This window comes from Calonectris borealis, chromosome 20, assembly GCF_964195595.1.
Source record: "Calonectris borealis chromosome 20, bCalBor7.hap1.2, whole genome shotgun sequence".
NCBI lineage: Eukaryota > Metazoa > Chordata > Aves > Procellariiformes > Procellariidae > Calonectris > Calonectris borealis.
Window position 1 is genome coordinate 14808329 of NC_134331.1, and position 20886 is coordinate 14829214.

The 20886-nt window shown below is 47.8% G+C and overlaps 2 protein-coding genes and 1 long non-coding RNA gene across 4 annotated transcripts in view; 2 read left to right on the plus strand and 1 right to left on the minus strand.

The window, feature by feature from the left end:
• The window catches only part of JPT1 (Jupiter microtubule associated homolog 1), a 40506-nt gene extending 29823 nt beyond the window's left edge, over positions 1 to 10683 (plus strand). The window contains exon 5 of the mRNA XM_075170062.1: positions 3147 to 10683. Within this exon, the coding sequence (XP_075026163.1) occupies positions 3147 to 3160 (14 nt within the window). The 3' untranslated portion in view covers positions 3161 to 10683. The remainder of the gene's footprint in view (positions 1 to 3146) is intronic.
• Positions 3006 to 11827, minus strand: SLC16A5 (solute carrier family 16 member 5). Of its 2 annotated transcripts, XM_075170069.1 has the most exons (4): positions 11530 to 11827; positions 6789 to 6932; positions 4905 to 5771; positions 3006 to 3247 (listed from the first exon to the last, which is right to left on the minus strand). In XM_075170069.1, exons 1-4 carry the CDS (start codon positions 11747 to 11749, stop codon positions 3006 to 3008), a joined length of 1473 nt encoding a protein of 490 aa, XP_075026170.1. In that variant the 5' UTR covers positions 11750 to 11827. The 2 variants fall into 2 exon arrangements, 1 of the variants encoding a protein (XP_075026170.1); XR_012676714.1 differs by lacking the exons at positions 3006 to 3247; positions 4905 to 5771; positions 6789 to 6932 and adding an exon at positions 8993 to 9041 and having other exon boundaries at positions 11530 to 11581.
• A 5543-nt stretch (positions 11828 to 17370) lies between these two features.
• Positions 17371 to 20886, plus strand: part of LOC142091138 (uncharacterized) — a 45632-nt gene continuing 42116 nt past the window's right edge. Inside the window, exons 1-2 of the long non-coding RNA XR_012676715.1 lie at positions 17371 to 17460; positions 19133 to 19681. This is a non-coding gene — a long non-coding RNA (uncharacterized LOC142091138). The remainder of the gene's footprint in view (positions 17461 to 19132; positions 19682 to 20886) is intronic.

Sequence of the window (20886 nt, forward strand, 5' to 3'; positions counted from 1 at the left end):
AGCTGTGGTTGCCTTGCATAATGGGACAACCTTAAACTAATGAAAGGAACTTTTATTTTTCTTCTGGGCCTCAAGATGCTTAAGGAATGAGTATTACTGCTCCTGTACGATAGCTCTGAGGGGGAATATTTATTATACTGTAGCATGCTCAGTATGCATGGTCCCTTCAATAAAGCTCCTACTTAGGGCAGCTCGGAGTTCAGGTTGAAAAGAGGTAGGAGTGGAAAGCTATGGAACAAGAAAGGAGGGGGGTATTTTTCTCTATTATGGGAGCTCAGACATCTTATTTACCTATGGAAACACAGCCTAAAATGTTACCTCTTCTCTCTCCAAGATTTGTTTCCAACCTGTGGGTTGTGGATTACTTCTAAAGGGTCTGTGGAAAGTAACCAGGGGAGACAGGCCTGTTTTCAGGCAGCTTAAATTCTGTAAGTCTGCTAGAAAGTTTTTAGTCAACAAGTTGAGAAAAGTTTAACTAATGGATTGGTGAATCCATTGTTTTTCTTCCCAGAAACATCTCTCTGCTCTGCAAATAAGTCACAGTGACTCTGGTGTTGAGTCTGGGAGTATAAAAGAGCAGTTCTATAAAGCGCTCTCCTAACTTCCCATCCTAAATTATCTTGCGCTGCTGTGCCCAGATAAGAAATAGTCAAAACAGATTTCTTTGCTATGGTGTAGGAGGAGCTGATATCTGTGTGTCAGCTTAAGTTAGTGAGTACCTTTTTTCCCCGCCCCGTATCTGGCAAGCACGCATTAGACTATACATGTGCTTACTCATGAGCCAGCTAGAGCTAAATCATTGCAGATAGAGCAGTTGGCTCCACACAGGAGGTGCATTCTATTGCTCCTTCAACTAACCTTTTCTTTTCTGTGATAAATTTTGATGGGTTGTAGCTTACACCATATCTTGCCTGTTTTGCCCAGGACATTTGTAGTGCTGGGAGGATTTGGGATAACATGACCCCATATTTCAGGAAGAAAACAGAAAGGGAATGTAGAAAGGTGAACAGAATTTAAAATTTAAGAATTACACACAGAAAAAATGGCAATCTGTTCAGCTGCTTAGCTGTTTTATTCGCAATAGCTAGAAGAGGTTCGGGACTTGATCCCTTTTCACTGTTTTTTTTTTGAGAGGGGGAAAGCCCCATCTTTTTCCTGGGAATGTAGAGCAGTCATTGTTTCGGTAAGCTGAGAAGCACCAGTCCCTGTTTACTTTGTAGTTATGGACCACAGAAGCATTACACAAGTTAATAAACATGTGTGATGAGAGATTAGATATGTATATCTCCCACTAGCCATCTTATTTAAGTATATGTTTGATCAGGAAATGCAAAGCCTACTGGTTCAGTAATCCTAGAGCAGTATTGAAATACAGATACTACTGAGTAGTGGGAACAGGAACCCTTCTGAAGGGCTGATACCTCTTCCACTGCAAAAGCCAGCTGTGAAGCCGTTACAGTCTTGGAAGACCTTGGGGTCAGTTTTCTGGTGGTTTCATCCAGTGTTGGTTTTTTTGGTCGGTTGGTTTGTTTTGTCTGGGGAGCCCATAGCTCTAATGAAAACTGTGGGTTTGTAGCTGGAAATTTGATACAACAGTTCTCAAGATAAGCACTGCAGCTGAGTTGAAAGTTGTTACTTTTTCCATTTCACTCCCATTTTATGCTTCTGTCTTTCTGATCATTCTGATGTGCTGAGTAATCTTCATCTGCAGTGCTTTGTGAGCTCTCTGCTTCTGTCAGATCAGGAATGATACAGAATATAAACAGTTTACAACTCAAGCTGATGCTGAGGGAGGCTGGAGGTGGATGCAGCTCTCATCTAAGTACTTACATGTGTAACTCCCAGGAGTGTAGCAAGAAAAGCCACCTAAGTCAAGGCTGTATGGATATGAAAGTAAGTAACATTGACTCTTCTCAGTATACTTTTCCCTACAGATTTATTTGTAAGTTATGCTTGTGCTTATAAGAAATGTAAGTTATGCTTGTGCAAACTTCTCTATAATGAGAATGCTGGTGTAATTAAGTCTGAGAGTCTAAGACGAAAGAGCTAAGTTCATTTACACAAGGGGGAACTACAGTGGCTTTGAATTTAACCCTATATAAGGATGCATACACTTATTCTCAGGTCTAGTAACACCTTCCCTGCTTCCCCCCCCTCAAAAATGGGTCCCAGTTAATGCTGGAAAGAACTGTATTTACACAAACCATGAGTCCTGTTTTGTGATATATCAGGACACACTTGAGATATCATTAGTTACACATAGGAGGCACTCTAAGGTTTGGGTTTTTTTCTTTTTGATGCTCTGGAGTTGAACCTTTGAGGCTTTGAAAATGTCCTTGGCATGAAGAACTCTATATATATACTTCGTAGGAGAAAATACTTGATCTTACTAGAGACTTGGCTGAGTTCTGCAACCCATGCAGCAGCCTCCATATAATATTTAAAGACGTGGAAAATAATAATAAGCTTCCTGTGGAAAGTGTTTGTCTTGCCACCTCCAACTGGGAAGCAACCGGGAAACTTCATGTAAGTCTGCACCAAAATTGCATGTTCAGATGAGGCAATAACACTTCTTTGTGAAAGAACTACCATTGTGCATAGCCATTAATACGTATTGTCCAGTGCTACCAACTGAAATGTGTATGTGAAATTCCAGTGACTTCTTAAACATACTGACTTAAACCAATTGAAGTGACGCAGTTTTTGTCTCTCAGCGCTGGTTACCATGGCTGTTATCCCATGGTTTGCTTTAGGAAAGCACAGTTCTCTTTGTCCTTTGGCTGGCGCTGGATTCTGGGCTCAGCCTGTGATCTGGATCGCTCATGTGGAGTCTGACACGGCCCCATGGAGTGGAAGTGTAGGGCAGAAGGATGATGACAGTTGTGGAAACCAGATGCTTATTTTCTCATCTGCCATCAGTGCTGGCCCTTGTGTAGCTTTGTACAGGCCACATAATTGTTTGTGTTCCTCTTTTTTTTTTTCTTTTCTCCTTCTTTTCTTTCTCTTCATATGCTTGTGATGTACATGACTGCTGGAGGGGATTGACTCTCAGACTGTGGTTCAGTTGGCATTTCATTGTAGTGGTATCTGGAGGGATTATCCAAAGGTACTTTTGAAGCCTCTTTCAATTTGTTTTTCTTTTCCAGAGCGTAGAAGCTGAGCACCATGAATAATGCAGCTGATATCAGGAAGAAACTGGAGTTGTAGAAGACATAGTGGAAATCACGAGTTATGTCCACCAGGAGACCTGAAACAGAAGCCACAGCTTAGTCAAAGAGAAGATGCATACTAAAGGCAACTGGGTGACGTTTACATAAATGTTAAACCTAAATCATTCATCAAACTGCCATATACAAAAGATAAGCATTCACAGATGAGTTAAGTTCTCTTCTCTAGATTCTAGGGTTTGTTTGGTTTTTTTGTAGTCACTGCTCAGGTGATGTTTCTGCTTCTGTATAAAGTATTACTCTATACACAGAAAAATCAGGAAAGAAAGGAAATTGTAACTTTTCCCCAACCTGCTGATTCATTTTGTTTACTCAGCAGAGGACCCCTGTGCCACTGCCACTCACTGGATTTCGGAATGAGTGACCCTGTTACATCCCAGCTCAGAAAATAGAACACATAAATAGAGAAATGTCTCAAAAATCAACATGTTTGGTTCCCTAAACTGAAAACTTACCTGTAATGGAGTGTAATCAGGGAGAGGAAAATTCATAGCATAGCAAGCATTATGACTAACATTAAGTGCCTCAATATAAAACACTTAGAAGTGTGATATATCAAATGATTAATTTAACACTAATGTTAGAGATGGAAAGGTGATATCCAGGTCAAATATATGATGCCTTCTCTGTAAGCTACTTATTTATATGGAAATACTGGGATAATGTTTGTTTGCATGTATTCTTCAGTAAAGATTGGCGATGATTCTTTTCATAGTGCACTTTTCTTTAGCAGATTTTAGAACTACAAATAGAAATGCAGCAGCTTTTACTGTACTTTGTTTTGCCCATCTGCCATTCCTATCAGAGATGTCCAAGAAAAGACCTTTTTTGCACTTTGAGAAAAGTGACTGATGCACTAATGCCAGGGAATACCATGAAATGTGGTGCATGTTATCGTCCCATTCTTAGAACAGACATTGTTTTCCTGCTGAATGGCACACAATTCATTGTCTGGAGAAAAGAACTAAAGCCTGAATTGAGGATTCATGCTCAGGTTCACATTTCTTGTTTGTTAGTCTTTTGAATTTGCTGCTGTACTGCAAGAGCAGGTGCGTCTTGGACAGGTCACTTGGTGGCATTTGGAGCGAACTGTGAAATCTGTGAATAATTTATTCGATTGGGGGTCATAACTAGCTCCTTTCTTATCTCCAGATTAAAATTAATACACTCTAGAACTTGGAAAGAAGAGTGAACAGAAGCTTTTACTATAAGGGTCTTGAATAATGTAGAGCTGGTAATAATTCTGATCACAGTTAATTTGTTTAATGGGATGTTAGCAATTCCTTGAGACTTCATAGATAAAACAATGCAAACTAGCAAAGCAGTGAAATGGTTCATAGACAGCAAGATCCTACCACAGTAATTCCTCTCTGTGCCTTGCCTCTCACTGGAAAAAAAGCTCTCCTCGCTTCCATGCCTATCAAAGCTGCCTACCAAGTGGGTAACTTTTTCACTGTCTGCTGTTGCTGCAGTGACACTTGGGCAGCTGCAGAAATGACCCTCCTTCAGCTGTGAAAAGGGGCTGATCATTCCTTTCCAACTCTCCCTTTTGTATTGCTCCCTTTGCATAACTCAGCTGCCTGCATGGGTTTGGAAACTCCCTCATTTCTCTTCTTTATGCTCCCAAATACTTGTCACCAGTGTCTAAACAACCAATTTTTCCCTAGCTTCTCTCACCTGTGAGAGGGGGTCCGATGAGGAGCATGATACTCTCCAGGATGGTGAAGAGCCCTAGAGCACTTGAGAACCTGTCTATCTCCACCACATCCATCAGCACCTGGAAGGTGAGTGCCCCGATGCCACTCATGGCTATACTGAGGATGACGCAGTAGATGATGAGCACACTGAACTCAGCTGAAATGACACAAATGAAATTGCTCAGCCCACAGAGGAGCACAGCCAGGCTGAACAGGTAGATGCGTCTCCCTGTGAAGACTCTGTGTCCTGAGAGCAGCCCTGTCAAAGGCCGTATGAAGATATTGATGAACCCGATAATAGAGATGAGGAGGGCTGCCCTGCGTTCCTCCACCCCGTTCTGGATGGCATAAGGCACAAGGTAGACGTGGGGTAATGCAAACCCCATCATCATCCAGGTCACTCCAATAGTGTAAATCTGGTAACCTTTGTTTTGACAGAAGATGTCAAAAGCCAGGTACTTCTGCAGCATCTGGAAGCATGCAGTCCTTCTGGTTTGCTGCTGGAGCTCGGGGTGGGGAGAAGATGCTCCATTGGACAGTTGTGCCCCTTCTGCTTTTCTCCCTGGCGCCTCTGCAGGCTTGGGTGACTGTAGTGGTGATTCTGATGCAAGCTGAACTGGTCTCATGATGGCTCCACAAACACAACAGTTCAATAGTATTCCTCCAAAGATAAGAAAAGTGTTTCTCCAGCCCATCTCATCCAGCAAGTATTGAGAAAGTAGCGGCCACAGCGTGAAACCAAGAGAGACGCCAGTGGATGCCATGGCATTGGCCAGCGTTCGCCACCGTACAAAGTAGTAGCCCAGGACAGTCACTCCTGCCTGGAAGCTGAAGCATGATCCCAGACCTAAAGGTAGGAATGAAAGAGAAAATGACAGCACATGATCCCTCTGCCTTGTCCTAAAGGGTGAAAAGAGCCCAAATCCAGAATGTACCCACAGATGACTTCATCTACTACTGAAGCATCTCCTTGCCTGCCAGGCTGCACAAGCCCCAGTGATTAGTACTCAGAAACCCCACACAAAGGATGAAGAAGGATGTTGTGCATAAATTAAACTCCTTGTGTTCTTGGGTATACTAAATATACTGATCTAAGCTGACATTTGTCTGGGGCACGCTGCCATTCCTAAAATTGTTTTGGAATTGTTTATTAAAAACTTGTTTTTTATACTGCATGCAACAAGCAGTGCTGCTTTCCTGACACTTTCATCAGGGCTCAGGGAGTTACTTGTTTTTCTCTCTGTGCAGTGGACACAGCTTAGCTTGCAAGATCCAACAGGATTGGTCCCAAAGTAACCTCACTGAAGAAATTAATTTCTCTGTGTTAGAAAAAAGCAAGAGTTGAACATCAGTCACATAGGAGAAATATTTGGAAAGGAAAAGTTCCCATCTGTTACTTCTGTTCAAAACAATACGTTCTTTTGTTAGAAAAAGGTATCTCCACATTTCCCCAGATTGGGAGTGGTAAAATACAAGCCCATGGAGCTTGGGAAGGACGTTGTCCCAACACATTACATTCCAAGATTGAAAAAACCCTCCCTTTTTCAAAGACAAAAGGCTGAGAAGCTACTAAAAAGAACAGATATCTTTGCTCTCCATTTTGCCCTCTGGAGACCTGTAGCTTTTTCAGCTTTTTCTAGAGAGAAGCACTTTCCAGTAAGCTTGGCTGCATGAGGTGTGTGTTAAAGGGTTGTGAAGGGCAAGTCTAGCTGCTATATGATTCCTGCTGCGCTGTGGGGCTTTTGATTTATCCTGTTTCACAGATGAATGGAAAAACATGAGCACTTAGTTGGGACTTTCACCATTTCCCGTCTTTCAAGTCAAACACAGCAGCTGCGTTTTCCTGCTGTTCTTTGGTACTTACCAGTGATGAGGCCAGCTGTTAAGTAAAGCTGGCTGATGGACTTGCAGAAGGAGCTGGACACCATGCCCACTCCACTGAGCAGGCCTCCCAGCATTACAGCAAACCTGCAGCCAAATCGCTTCACCAAGATGCTGCAGAGTGGCCCTGGAAGCAAAGAAGCAAAAGGGAAGCAGTTAGGGAGGAAGGAACTATTTTGTGACTGCTGCAGTTATCAAATTATTTAGTCTAGAGACCCTAAGAATTGTCCCAGTGGCGTCATGTAATAGGGGAGCCAGGAACAGAAAATATATCCCCTGATCCTCCCAAGTGCGTGGTCAGCTTGTTAGCTGAAGGGGAGGCTCCTGTGATCTGCTTGGTTTTTGGTCATTAGGTAGGATTTCTAAGCTTCCCTGTGATGGATTTTAATTAAAACTCTTGGAAATGGAATGGAAGAAGGACCTTCAAGTGTAATTCTGTTCTCACATGATATAAATTCTGGGAATGATTTGAAAAAGCAGAGGACTTGCATTTCTATGCCTCCGAGTAAGAGATGTTAAGCAGGGTGATACTTCTGTTTGCATATTTCCACTTTCATTTCACTGTGGTTTTCAAATATTCTGCCACAAAATCTCCTGAATTGCCCTTGGTGCCCCGCTACCTAGGTGAAATTCCTTGCAAGAGAAGGCAGATTGACTCTGAAATAGATCAAGAATGGGAGAAAAATAGACTTCATTGAGGAGGATTATTTGAAAATGGCTGTGTCATGGTTGGATTTAGTATAAGAATAATGTTGATAACACACTGATGTTTTAGTTGTTGCTAAGTAGTGTTTACACTAGTCAAGGACTTTTCAGCTTCCCATGCTCTGCCAGGTGCACAGGAAGCTGGCAGGGACATAGCCAGGACAGCTGACCCAAACTGGCCAACGGGGTATTCCATACCATATGACATCATGCTCAGCATGTAAAGCTGGGGGGAAGAAGGAGGAAGGCGGGGGGACATTCGGAGTGATGGCATTTGTCTTCCCAAGTAACCCAAGTTACGCGTGATGGAGCCCTGCTTTCCTGGAGGTGGCTGAACACCTGCCTGCCGATGGGAAGTAGTGAATGAATTCCTTGTTTTGCTTTGCTTGTGTGTGCGGCTTTTGCTTTACCTGTTAAACTGTCTTTATCTCAACGCACGATTTTTCTCACTTTATCTCACTTCCGATTCTCTCCCCCATTGCACCAGGAGGGAGTGAGCGAGCGGCTGCGTGGTGCTTAGCTGCTGGCTGGGGTTAAACCACTACATGCTGGAGAGGTATATTCATGTCTGCATGGGAATCAGTCTAAGCTTCAGGCAGTAGCATCCAAGCTGCAGCTTGTGGAGTCTTGCAGCTGTCCTGCAAGTCATCTTCCCCAAAAAAATAATAAGATGTTATTGTCAGCACAGCTCTTTGCACATGCCTGTCCTGGCATACCTGGCAGGGGTGGGTAGGTTTAACTGGGTCCACTTCCAAGAGGATACAAGCCTAGGAGCAAACCACGCACATCCCGGTTTCCACTCCCACACCTCTGGCACAAACACTGCAGAGGTGGGAGGGAGACCCAGGTGGTTCTGATGGGCTAGAGCCCGGCACTGCCCTTCTTGGGCAGAAACCTGCATTTTATTGTGTATCTACATTGCTGGCAGGCTTTACTAGGAAAGAGTTATGTTATTTCATCAGAAAAAGCAATGAACAAATAGGCATGGAGGTGCATGTTTAAGGTCAATTAATTCTTTAATTTTCATAGACTTTTGGTGAATTCCATGAGATTGTGGTAAATTACCAGTTTGTTAATGTCATTTAGCATCCTTCATTTTGGGGTAGGAGAAGATTAGTTCAGACCTGCAGACCATCAGTGGGAAACATGCTTCTCTGTGCATGCTCTGGCAGAAGAGGATCTGAAGTTTCTTTTATTGTTCCTTTGAGGATCTTCAAGGTTTTCCAGGTTTTATTATTTTTTTCCCCCCTCTTCTGAACACTTAAGGTTATATAAACAAATGCAAAATGACTGTAAGTACAGAATTAGGAATTAATCAGTGTAGAGAAAAATAACCTGTGGCATATTTGTGACCTAAATCAATGTCTGGTTTGAAATAAAATCCACATAGTCAAGCAAACAGTGGAACATTATTAAAATTAGGACTGCAACTGTCTGTAGTTTGATCTGCTTGCGAGATTTTCAGCTCAGACTTCAACTGGCCTTTGAAAAAGTGTTCAGCAAACTGGTGACTGGATTATTTTTCCTCCTGCTGAAGACATTAAAGATGGTACTGCTGTTTAACCAACCCAAATAGCCAGAAGTCATAAATTGAACACTCCAAAATAATGAGATTGGCTCTAAAAATCTTAAAGGTTTTTCATTATTCGTTCCTGTTAACTTGCTTTCTAGGTTTCAAAGATTATTTGTTGCTTGCCTGGGGCTTTTGTGCTTTTCTTTGCAAAAATAATTACAACAAAAGTGCTGTGTTTGTATCAGTGTGATCCATAGAGTTACATGTGCATGAATCTCTAGGAGCTGGAACCTGTAAGAGCCTCAACTCTTGCATTTCCCCTTTCGGAGATGGCCATAGGATCCTGAGGTCTTTCAAATGATTCTTACAACAAAATAACCATTAATTGCTTTTACCTAGGAACGTAGCATGGGTAATGAGATATGTTTGGCTTAGTAAGTTATGAGCTATTGTTTGCACTGTGCCCTTCCCTGTTTCCTTCCACAGCTCTGGTGAGCTCTGAGGTTCTCTCTCACTGCATGGGACCTTCTCACTGCACTGATCTGAGGATGGGCTGCTCTGTCCATTCCCCTTCTTGTTTACCAATTTTTGCAACAAACATGTTTTTCCCCTTCAGTTCCTCTGAATTAAAAAGAATGAAGGAGAAGAAAATAGAGAAGCACCTTTAAGAGACACTGGTGACATAGCAGAATGCAATTTTGGAAAAGGTTTAAGTGCCAAGGTGATGGATGTAACCAAAGAACCTGAATCAAACAGAGCTTGGCCCACCGCAAAGGAGGTCAGAAGTTGCAGCAAAAGCCATACATGCTTGGTCCTAGAGGGTGTCTTTTATCTCTGGGGTTTTTTTTGTTTTTTCTTCCTCGTTTATGGTTGCATTACTCCTGCCTATGCTGTGGGGGGGCAAGAACAAGCACTCCTCTGCTGTAACAGCCTGCAATAGGAGACATAACTGGTAAGCAAAGTAACAACTCTCTTGTTATTCACTGGCTATGCCCTGACAAATTCTGTTAGTGAATATAATTAACATGAGGCTGTTCTTTCCTTATGTAATTTATAACTTTTGGATCTACTTATTGGCTGTCTTTATTTTACCTTTTACTGTGGTTCCAGCTTCCTACAAAACAATTACTTCATTAAAGAAGATAGGATAATGGATATTTTCTTGCAGATACTGCCAGACTTGTCCTTCCTGGACATGTTGGGACTGAGCTGCTTCTGAGACCGTTTCCCAGAGCCAGCAGGTCCCATTTGGCTCCTTCCCACTAACCACAGCAGGACCACAGGGGACGGAAGGCAGCACAGGGAATGCCCAGCAGTTTCCAAATTCAAAGCCCCAAGGACACTGCTCTATTTCTGCTGACCTTCAGTGATAATTCCTCCTGTAGTTGCTTCCCCTGAGGTCTCTTTCCATCTGTACCTTGCAATTTTGGACCCAACTGCTTCTGCTAAGGTGCAAACTCTCTCTCCCATGTCAGGTGGCTGTCAGCCAAGTCCTGCACAGGAGAGACTGAACCTGCCACAGCCTTCACATCAGCATGACTCAGGGCTCTGCTTTTTTTTTTTTTCTTCATAGTATAGTGTCACCTTTCACCAGTGTTGGAAGGGGGCAGGTATGAACTCAGGGAGCAGCTCACATACATGGGCGTCACTGGATACTTTGCTTCTTTTGCCTAGGTGGGGTTTGGGTAGTCAGTTTATCAAATAACCACAGAAGCTGCACATGAAAGGGTCAGCAGCAACACGGCTCGCTCATTGGGAAGTCCTTGAGGTGCTGGGGATTTTTCTCTTCTGTGCAGACATATCAGTCTGGGTGGGTGATCTGTGCAGCTCCCACATTTTCTTTGGGAGAAAACACTGTGATTCACTCTACTATCTGCAAAGCACCACTCTCCTTCCATCTCCCTTCACCTGGAGGGTGTCACCTGACCCACATTCTGCATTAATCCAGCTATGCTCAAGTCCACCCTGATGCCTGCTTGGGTGTGCATTCTATGCCACTGCCCAACGAGCTGCTTTTAACACTCTGCCTCAGCTAGCAGCCTGGAGGAGCTTGGCTTTTGGCATCTTTTCAGACGTGAAGTACACAGTTGTCACGTGGCACATAGAAGGAGATGTACTCTTGTGGACAGAAGATGAATCAAGAAAGCACCCAAGTTCCAGCACTGCCTGCCAGCTTATTCAAAGAGCTGCTATGGGAAATAATTAAGTTCTCGCTGATCTGGAGAAGCTGGGCTGAGAAAGGGATTCACTTTCTTTGACCCAAGGGTCTTGGTTGTCTCTTAGAGTGGCAAAAGGCAGCTTGATATCTGTGGACACTTAGCTTTGGGCCATGTGATCGAAGTGGCTGGGAGATGCTGTGCACTGCCAACCAGCCAGTCTGTTCAGACTTCCCAGTCCCCTCCACCTTCCACCTTAATGAAATGCCAAAAGTGCCCTCATTATGGCCCCTCATCAGCAATACAACCGCGGGAGGTGGTGGAGGGCATTCCCTGCAGCCATTACTTACCACCTCCGTACAGCACAGCCACCATGATAGACGGGAACCACGATGTCTCGCTATTGCTGGCCTGGAACTCATGCTGGAGGTCTGTGAAGAAGACACCGATGCAGGAGGGAAAGCCCAGCGTCAGCCCTTGCAGCAGCACTGCAGCGAGCAGGACCATCCATGCCCATCCCCGGTCCTGGGGCTTGGCAGCTTCGCATGCTGCTGCTCCTCCCTGAGACATGATGGCTTCTTTCTCCTCCTAAGCTAGCCTGCTGAGGAAGGTAGTGCAGCTACCACGCAACCCTCAGCCCAGCGAACGGACCTACAGAGAAGGGCTGGTGGTATTCCTGAGGCTCAGAGGCACCAGTGCGTCCCATACCTTTTGCAGCTGACACTCTAGACTTCTTGCTCTGCATTTCTTCTAGCACCTCGCTTCCTTCTCACTACAGGATCCTGGCAACAGATTGCTTGAGAAACAACTGCCTTCCCCTTTTATATTTCACAAGACTGTGGCCACAGCCAGGTGCAGAACAGGACCACACCTCCTCTGAGGTATGAATTGGCCTTACCTAGTTCCCGCCCTTATTTTCCCTTTCACCTGCTTTCATCATACGGAGTCCCCTTGCTGGTAATTGCTAAGGTCACTCAGTCCTCGTGCTGAGAAGAGAAGGAAAACTCTGCAAATGCCAGGAAAAAATAGAAACATATAAAGCTTGGATGTTGCAGCAGAGCTTAGTGTGAACTTTTCAGGAAAACTGCACCTACCTACAAAGTGCTAGTGGTGAAAAAACATTTTTAAAGCTGTTAATTAATTAGAATTCAGTGATCGCAGATAGGCTTTTGCGTTAGCTCTGTTTAGATCTAGAGCTTCTTCTAAGAGATCCTAGTTTTGATTTCGTTGAGACCAGCAGCACAAAATGTATAGCAATAGCATTCCCCATCCTCTCCACATGAATAAACACGCATTAAAAAAAAAATCTTTGGCAGCTGAGCGAGCTCAAAAAAAGTGCCCATAAGGTCACTACATAGTGCAATATTTATTTAGCACTCAAACAGTGGGTTTTCCCTAAAACAATAGCTACATTTGAGTTTTGTGAGCAACATTAAAAATGAATAATAGTTTGATTTTGCTCATTATTTCAAATATGCCATGGTGACAGAAAATTAGTTTCATACCTCAGGCTGAGACCAGAATTGGTCAGACGGACTGTAGCGAGCGTGTGGCTGCGTGCGCAGCACGGGCGGCTCATTCCTTGTGTGTGCAGCCCTGACAGCTCATGGCCCACGGTTAGATACTTCTGCTTCAGTAGCGACTAAAAGCCTTGATGAAGTCTTTTGCAATATTAACCTAGGCATCACTTCTGTAAACAGGGCTCTTATGCTGGCTGGCTCACAGCCAAAAAAAAAAAAAAAAAAGGCTGGGAGCAGAGGGGGCCTGTGGGAAGGGGCTCTGAGATGCAAATCACGGTGGTGGTGCTCAGCACATTTTAATCCTTTGTCCACTTTAGCTGGGCACAGATAATGCAACTAATTCAAGTGCTTGTCTCTCTCAGTGAATTAGCTGGATGACAGCCTAAAAACTCTCCCCGGCAACAGCAAACCTGCAAAAAAAGGCAGAAGCACAGCTCCTCTCTGTTCACAGCTGCCCTGTCCAACTCTTGAGTTTGTCCAGCAGAAGATTTCTGGCTCCCCTCACATCTCCCTTGCGCCTGCTCATTGGGGAGGACTCTTGGCTTTTGTCCACCTTCTGCCTCTGGCTGCAGGACACCTTTTTACCCTGGGCAGCCTGACCTGCACAGTCGCTGCAAGGACCCTGCAGATGTGCTGCCAAGTGCCACATGGCCTCCTCGCTGCCTCCTCGCTGCCTTCCTCCTACCTAAACGTAAAGGAACAAGTTTGTTCCAGTGCTGGCCACACCAAACAACAGCAGCAGCGCAAAACCTTGGTTTAACCCTTCCCAGGGTAACCAGACAGGATGGACAATGCAAATGTGGAGGGCTAGTGCGTGCTTTTGTGCTCTTACAGGCTCGATGTTCTCGGGCAACCTGCTCCTGGTGTTGAGCAGTGAACATGAAAGACCAGGGACATCTGCGAAACACAGGCAGATTTTCACATGCACGTGATCATCTCGTGCTACTAGTGTTGGGAATAGGGTTGAGGTTCATAGCAATAGCCACACCTGGGTGCCTACTGCAAACAGTGTACTTTTGTTGGGAGCAGATGAACCGGTGCAAAGGTGTTTCCCTCTACCAGCCTGTGCAATGCCCTCTACGGGTGCCCTGGATGGGACAAGAGAGAGCACACTGCTGGTTTCAGTCTTTCTTTCCTGGCACTCTCTGCCAATCACTGCCCTGATGAGCTAATTCTCTCTTGTTCAGGTTTGAATGTTTGTCCTGGTTTCAGATAAGATAGAGTTAATTTTCTTCCTAGTAGCTGGTATAGTGCTGTGTTTTGGATTTAGTATGAGAATAATGTTGATACGCTGATGTTTTAGTTGTTGCTAAAAGTAGTGTTTACACTAGTCAAGGCACCATGCTCTGCCAGGTGCATAGGAAGCTGGGAGGGGGCACAGCCAGGACAGCTGACCCAAACACTCCGAAGGGATATTCCATACCATATGACGTCATGCTCAGTATATAAACTGGGGGGAGTTGGCCAGAATGCAGCGATTGCTGCTCAGGGACTGGCTGGGCATCGATCAGTGGGTGGTGAGCAGTCGCATCACTTGTTTTTCCTGGGTTTTGTTCCTCTCTCCCTCTCGTTGTTTTCCTCTTCATTACCATATTATTGTTGTCGTTGTTATTATTGTTTTATTTCAAGTATTAAACTGTTCTTATCTCAACCTATGAGTTTTCTTACTTCTGGCCTTCCAATTCTCTCCCCCATCCCACCAGGGGAGGGTGAGCGAGCGCGGTGCTTAGTTGCTGACTGGGGTTAAACCATAACAGTCCTTTTTGGCACCCAGCGTGGAGCTCGAAGGGTTGAGATCATGACAGATTTGACCAGAGCGTGTTAAAATAAATTTGTTATAAGAATTTAATAGTCACTGGTCACAATGTTGTTTTATTTGTTCGCATGGTTGTATTATGTAAATCCTTATTTGCAATATGTATTCCCTGCGGTGCTGTTTATCACTTCTGGGAGATGGGTCAAGATTATCACTTTGCTGTACTGTGGGTACAGCATGGCCTTCTGATAGGATAATATTATTGGTAAAAAAACTTATTTGGGACCTGTAGTTGGTATTCCTGTCAACTCCGTACCTCGAGCGCCATCTCTCGGAAATTATTAATAATGACACTCTTCACCTTCCCCCCCGGAGAACCAATTTATGGGGAAGACAAAGAGGAGGCTTCCCCTGTTCTTTCACCTTTCCTTTCTCCTTCAGGCTAGTTTACACCAGCTTTCAAGAATTTTTAACATCTTTGGGATGTTCAAGCCAGCATCCTCCTATTGCTATGTCTCCTGAATGTGTTTCAGGTCTTGTTCAGGGTTAAACAACAATTTAAAAAAAATCACCCAGAGATCTGCTCCGAAGCTGGATGCTCATGGGTGGCACTGCATGTGGGAGAGAATACGGGCAGGTACTTAGAGAACTTCTCAACTCCAATGAGCTGGAACTTCTCTCCTGAACAACTACAGCATCCTGACGAAATGATAGAATGCTTGAAAAAAAAAATGCCGTGCTTATTCCAAAGAGGCAGAATTTACTGCACTGTGCTGGGCCCTGGCTAGTATCTACCAAGCACGGGTCGGTATTATACAGCACCCTCTGGGAGAAGAGAGGGAAAACAAACCAACAGGCACTGCAGCTACTCCAACCCCAGCAGCAGGCACTGATGGATCCCTGTTTTTTTTCTTTCTTCATCTCTCTCTGCCTGGCTCCAGATCCCTCTTTGTCCTGTAGCCTGTCGGTATTTTTTCTTTCTCTGGCTCTCTTTGTCTGGCTCCCTGTCCCTGTTGTTCCCTTTCTTCCTTCTCGGCCTTGTAGCACGTTGTGATTCTGTTTCTTTCTCGGCCTCTCATTTCTCAGCTCCCTCTCCCTCACTTTTAATTCCTCCCTCTCTGTCCTGTCGCCCATCAGAACCCTCCTCCCTTTCCATCTCACTTTCTTGCTTCCCATCCCTGTTTTTTAATTCCTCCCTCTCTGCCGCATAACCCATTGCCTTTTTATTTTCTCCATCTCTCTATGTCTCTCACTGCCCGTTTTTTAATTCTTCGTCTCTGCCTTGTACCCTGCCACTATTTTTGCCTTTCTCTGTCCCTCTCTGTCCAGCTCCCTGTCCCTATTTATTAATTCCTCCCTCTTCTTCCTGCACCCACTGCTATTCCCTGCGATCTCTCTCTCTCTGTCCGGCTCCCTGTCCCGAGTTTTTAATTCCTCCCTCTGCCCCCCTGTAGCCTGCCTGGATTTTTTCCTCACTCTCTCTCTCTGTCTCGTTTCCCTCTCTCCGTGTTTTAATTCCACATTCTGTCCCATAGCCCCACGCTTTTTGTTTGTTTTTCTCCATCTCTCTCTCTCTGGCTTCCTGCCGCTGTTTTTTATTTCCTCCCTATCCGTCTTGTAGCCCATCGCTGTTTGTCTGGGTTTTTTTTCTTCTTTCTCCACGTCTTTCTGTCCAGCTCCCAGTCCCTGTTCTTTAATTCCTCTCTCTTCCCTGTAGCCCACTGCTGGTTTTTTCCATCGCATTCTGTCTGTTCCCCTATCCCTATTTATCAATTCCTCCCACTCTGCCCTGTTGCCTGTCGCTTTTTCTCATTTTACGTCTGCCTTTCTCTCTGTCAGGCTCCCTGTTCCTGTTTTTTAAATTCCTCCCTCTCTGCCCTGTTGTCCATGTGACCTTTTGCCTCTCTCTCTCTCTCTCTCTAACCAGCTCTCTGTCCCTATTCATTAATTCCTCCCTCTCTGCCTTGTAGCCTATCGCTTTTGTCTTTTCCCCATTTCACTGTCTCTGGCTCCCCAATGACCCTATTTTAGAATTCCCCCCCCTTCTTTCTGAATGCATTGCTATTCTTTTTGCTCTCCAGCTCTCTTTTGTGTTCCCGCCCCTTCCCTCCATCGTTTGCAGTCCCGGCTCCCTGTCCCTGTTGTTTCATTCCTTCCTCTCTGCCCTGTTCTTGTAACTTTTTTGTCTTTCTCCATCTCTCAGTCTGGCTTCCTGGCCCTATTCTTTTTCTTCCCTCTGTCGTGCTGCCCGTCCCAGGTTTTTCCTGCATCTCCATCTTCCGTCCTTCTTTGTCAGTCTCTGTCGTGCTCCCTCTCCCTCTTTTTGCTACTTCTCTTCCTCTCTTCCTGCTGCTTCTTTCACCACCTTTGTCGGGCTCCCTGTCCCCGACCTTCTCTCGCTGTCCCGTTCCCTGCCTCACGCTTTCTCGCTACACCCCCCGTCTAGCCTGCTGCCGCTTTTTTCTTCTCGTGTCCAGCGCCCTGCTCCTCATTTTTGGTGGCCTCCACCTCTGCCCAGCAGCCCATCGGTCCAGGAGCCAGCCGAGCGACCGTCCGGTCCCCGCCGAACCGACAAGCGTGGCTCCGGGAACAACTGCCGAGGTGTCCCATGGGCTAGGGGAGTGTCGGGGGCCCCGGAGCAGACTCGCTCCCGGGACTTGTTACGTGCGTGACTGAATAAACACTCGCCGTCTCCTTTGCCCTCCGGCTGCGTTTGCCCGTCTTTTGTACGGGGCGAGGGGCTCTTACAGAGCCCAGCGGAGGAGATGACGCGCTGTGCGCGTCGGGTGATGGCCCCCTGTTCTTGCTGGGCTCCAGCTGCGGGCCGGGGCTGGAGGAGCCCCAGGTGTGGGCGGTGAGGCTGATGGCGACGGCCCCTCCCTGTAAAGGGGTGGCTGCCGGGGGAGGGGCTGGTGCTGCCCTGTTCCGGGTGGCCGTGGAGGGGCCAGTGTGAGCTAAGGGAGGGGCGGAGCGGTCACCAGGTTGCGGCTGCACCGAGGGAGAAGGTGAGCGGGGGCCGGGCGATCGACCGGCGGGTCCCGGGGAAATCCCCGAGGAGGGCGGCGGTGCCTGCGGGCGGGATCCGTGTCGGAGGCACGGAGCGGCGGCGGCGGTGCAGCGCGGTGTCGGAGCCGGCGGCGGGGGCTGCCCGGAGCCGCGCCGGGGTCTCCGTAGGGCTTCCGGGTGCGTCGGCGGGGGGGAACGGTGTCCCCGCAAGGTCAGAAAGCAAGGAAGGCTGCCTCTCGCGGCATGCCAGGAGCTCTAGTCCTGGCGCACGGGGCTTCCGGTAGGCCATGTTCGTTCCCTGGAGCATGCCGGGAGGTGTAGTCTTCGGGCACTCGGCAGCCGGGCGGCCGTCCTGTGTTTGCCAGTGCATGCCGGGAGGGTGTAGTTTTTGCGGACTTGGCTGCCTGGCAGCCGCCTTGCTCTCGAGCGCGTGCGGCGCGGCGTTGTCCTTGCCACCGCCGCGGCCCCGCGGCGCGGCACGAGGTGTAGTTTTGTTGCCGGTTCCCTGTGGTTTTCTGCGGGCTTCCAGCTGTGTCCGCTCCCCAACAGGCGGTGCGGCCGCCCCTCGCGAGTGCATGCGCGGTGGCGCGCCGCCCGGTGTCCGAATAGCGGTACTGCAGCTCGCACGCGGCGGGGTGTGGCGCTCGTCCGTGCTCACTGCTGCCGTCTAGCGAACGAAACGCCGTACTGCAGGTGGGCGCCGTGGAGGCGCCGCCGTGCTCCACGCTGCCGTCCGCTGGTGACGGCAATGCGATCCTGCGGTGCCTGCGGGGTGGTGCCGCCGCGCTCGTCGCTGCCTCCCGGTTAGGAAACGCCGCTGCAGCCCCACGTGCGCGCTGCCGGCGGGCGCTGGGCGCGCAAAGCGCGGAGCTGCAGCGCCGGTGCCGCCCCCGGGCACGCGCCGCCCGGCGGGTGTCTCCTGCTGCTGCCGCCCCGTGGCCGAATCGCGGTACTGCAGTGCCGGCACCGCACAGGTGCGCAGCAGCGCCGCCGCCTTCGCTGCTGCCGCCCCGTGGCCGAAGCGTGGTCCTGCAGCCCGGTGTTCACCCACCGGCTCTGGCCCCTCCGGTGCGCCGTCGGCGGCTGGCGCATGCGCGTTGCCCGGGAGCAGCGTGGCGGCGCGCCCGGCGTAGCATGGCGGCGGCGAGTGAGGACCGAGGCCACCGGCGAGGCGAGCGAGCCCCTTCGGCGGATGCGGGGGTGTCTCCTGGCCGCTCGGGGGTGGCGGGATGGGAAGCTCAAACCGCCCGCCGCATCAGGCTCCCAGTCTGTTGGAGACGACACACATCAGGGCAGCCCCAGGGAGTTACCCGAGAGCTGATAGACGGGAAGAGGGGAGGGAGGCGGACGTGCCCCAGGCACAGATGCCAGGCATCTGCCCAACTCGCCAGAGCTCCTCCTGAGTCTCCCCAGGCCCTGCTCGTCCTGTGCAGCAGCCTCTAGCTCCAGCATGTCCCCTAAGCCTGTCCCGTAGCCTTAGGTCATCCCCAAGCCCTGTTGTGAAGGCTGCAAGCTGGCCCTCAAATGTGCTTGATTCTTCCTTAATGTGGCTGTTGTTAGCAGCAGTGTGGGGAAAGAGTGGCATCTCCAGAAGGCGCTGCAGAAGGAGAGGCTTCAGCCAGGGGCAAGTTACGCTAATAATAGTCACTGCTGCTTCTTTCCCTCTCCCAGAGACTGCGCTGAGGATGCCATTGACTCCAGCTGCCTCAGGCTTGCATCAGTTGTCTCTGCCTGGCCTTGCTGTCCTTGCAGCATAGGGGCGAAAAGGGACAGGCGGAGCTCTTGCTGGCTGTGGAGAGAAGCTGCTGTGACTAAAGCTGGAGAAGCCAGAGAAAGGTAAAGAAAAAGAAATCGAAGGCCATCTGGCTGGCAGCTGCCTCCTGCTGCAGGCAAGAGAGAGCCTGCCTCTCCAGGTGAGGAAGGATGCCTCTTCGTAGTCTGCAGCAGGCCAGGCTGCCAACATGGACCGCAGGGTCTATATGCGTCACCAGCAGCACGGTACGGCCACGTAGTGCGCAAGTGAGCAAGACTACTTTTCTAGGAAGCTTTGTCTCATAAGAGCTGTGAGACACCCACGTGTTCTCTTAGGTGGAGGACAGTATTTTCTTAGGTGGAGGACAGCCAAGCGACCAAAGTTACAGAAAAGGAAGGGAGAAGAGAAGGAGAAAGAAGCGTCTGAACTGTTGAAGTCTCCTGGCAGCACCGAGAGCGAGAGCTGCAGTGAGCCCCAGGCCTTCAGTCCTCACTGCTTTTTTCTCCATCTCGGTCCAGATCCCTGTCCATTTCTTTTTCTCTTGCTGTCCCTCTGCCCTGCTTCCTCTCGCTATCTTTTCTGTCTTTCTTGCTCTGTCCCATTCCCTCTCCCATCCTTTCTAACTGTATCCCCCTGTCCAGTTAGCTGTCCCTTCTTCCCTTTCTCTCTTCCTCAGTATTTTTTTCTTCTTCCATCTCCCTCCCACTGCCTATCACAGTTGTTTTTTTTCCTGTGTCCCTTTTTCTCTCTCTGTCATTCTGTTGTGCTCCCTGTGTCTATTTTTTTAATTCCTCCATCTCTGTCCTGCAGCCCATCGCTGTTTTTTCCCTCTTTCATCTTTTTGTCCTGCACCCTGTCCTTGTCCCTCTTTCCCTTTTTTCTACCTCCCACCCTTTCCCACTTTCTTGCTCCATCTCTCTGTCCTGCTCCTTATCCCTCCCACTCTCTGTTTCTCTGTCCTTCTCCTTGCCTTTCTGCCCATTTCTCTGTCCTGTTCCCTCTTTGTTTTTTGTTCTCTGTCACTTTGTCCTGCTCCCTGTCATTGTTTTTTCTCACTCGGTCTCTGTCCTGCAGCCCAGTGCTGTTTTTTCTTTCTCCATCTATGTCTCCTGCTGCCCATCCTAGGCTTTTTCCCCTCCATCGCTGTCCTGCTGCCTGTCTCTTATTTTTGCCTGTCTTTCACTTTGTCCTGCTTCCCTGTCTCTTTTTTCTCTTTCTGTATCACCTTGTCTTGCTCCCTGTCCCTGTCTTTGTCTGACAATCTGTGTCCTGCTCCTTGTCCTTTTTTTTCCCCCCTCTTTGTCCCCCATGCTTCTTCCTGTCTTTCTTTTCTCTCTTTTTATTCTTCTGCCCCAATGCTTCTTTTTCCACCTCTGACCTGCTCCCTGCCCCCTATTTCTTCTCACTGTTCCTCTGTCCTGCTTCCTGTCTCCGTTCTTTCTGTGTTTATTTCTCTGTCCTGCTGCCTGTCCTGTCATTTCTTGCTATACCTCCCTGTGCAGCCAGCTCTCCCTTTTTTCCTTTCTCTCCTCCTCTGTCCTGCTCCCTGGCCCTTTTTTCTCTTTCTTTGTCTCTGTCCTCTAACCCATTGTTGTTTTTTTTTTTTTTTCCTTCTTGGTCTCTTTGTACAGATCTGATCCTTTTTTTATTTCTCAATCCCTTTGTCCTGTTC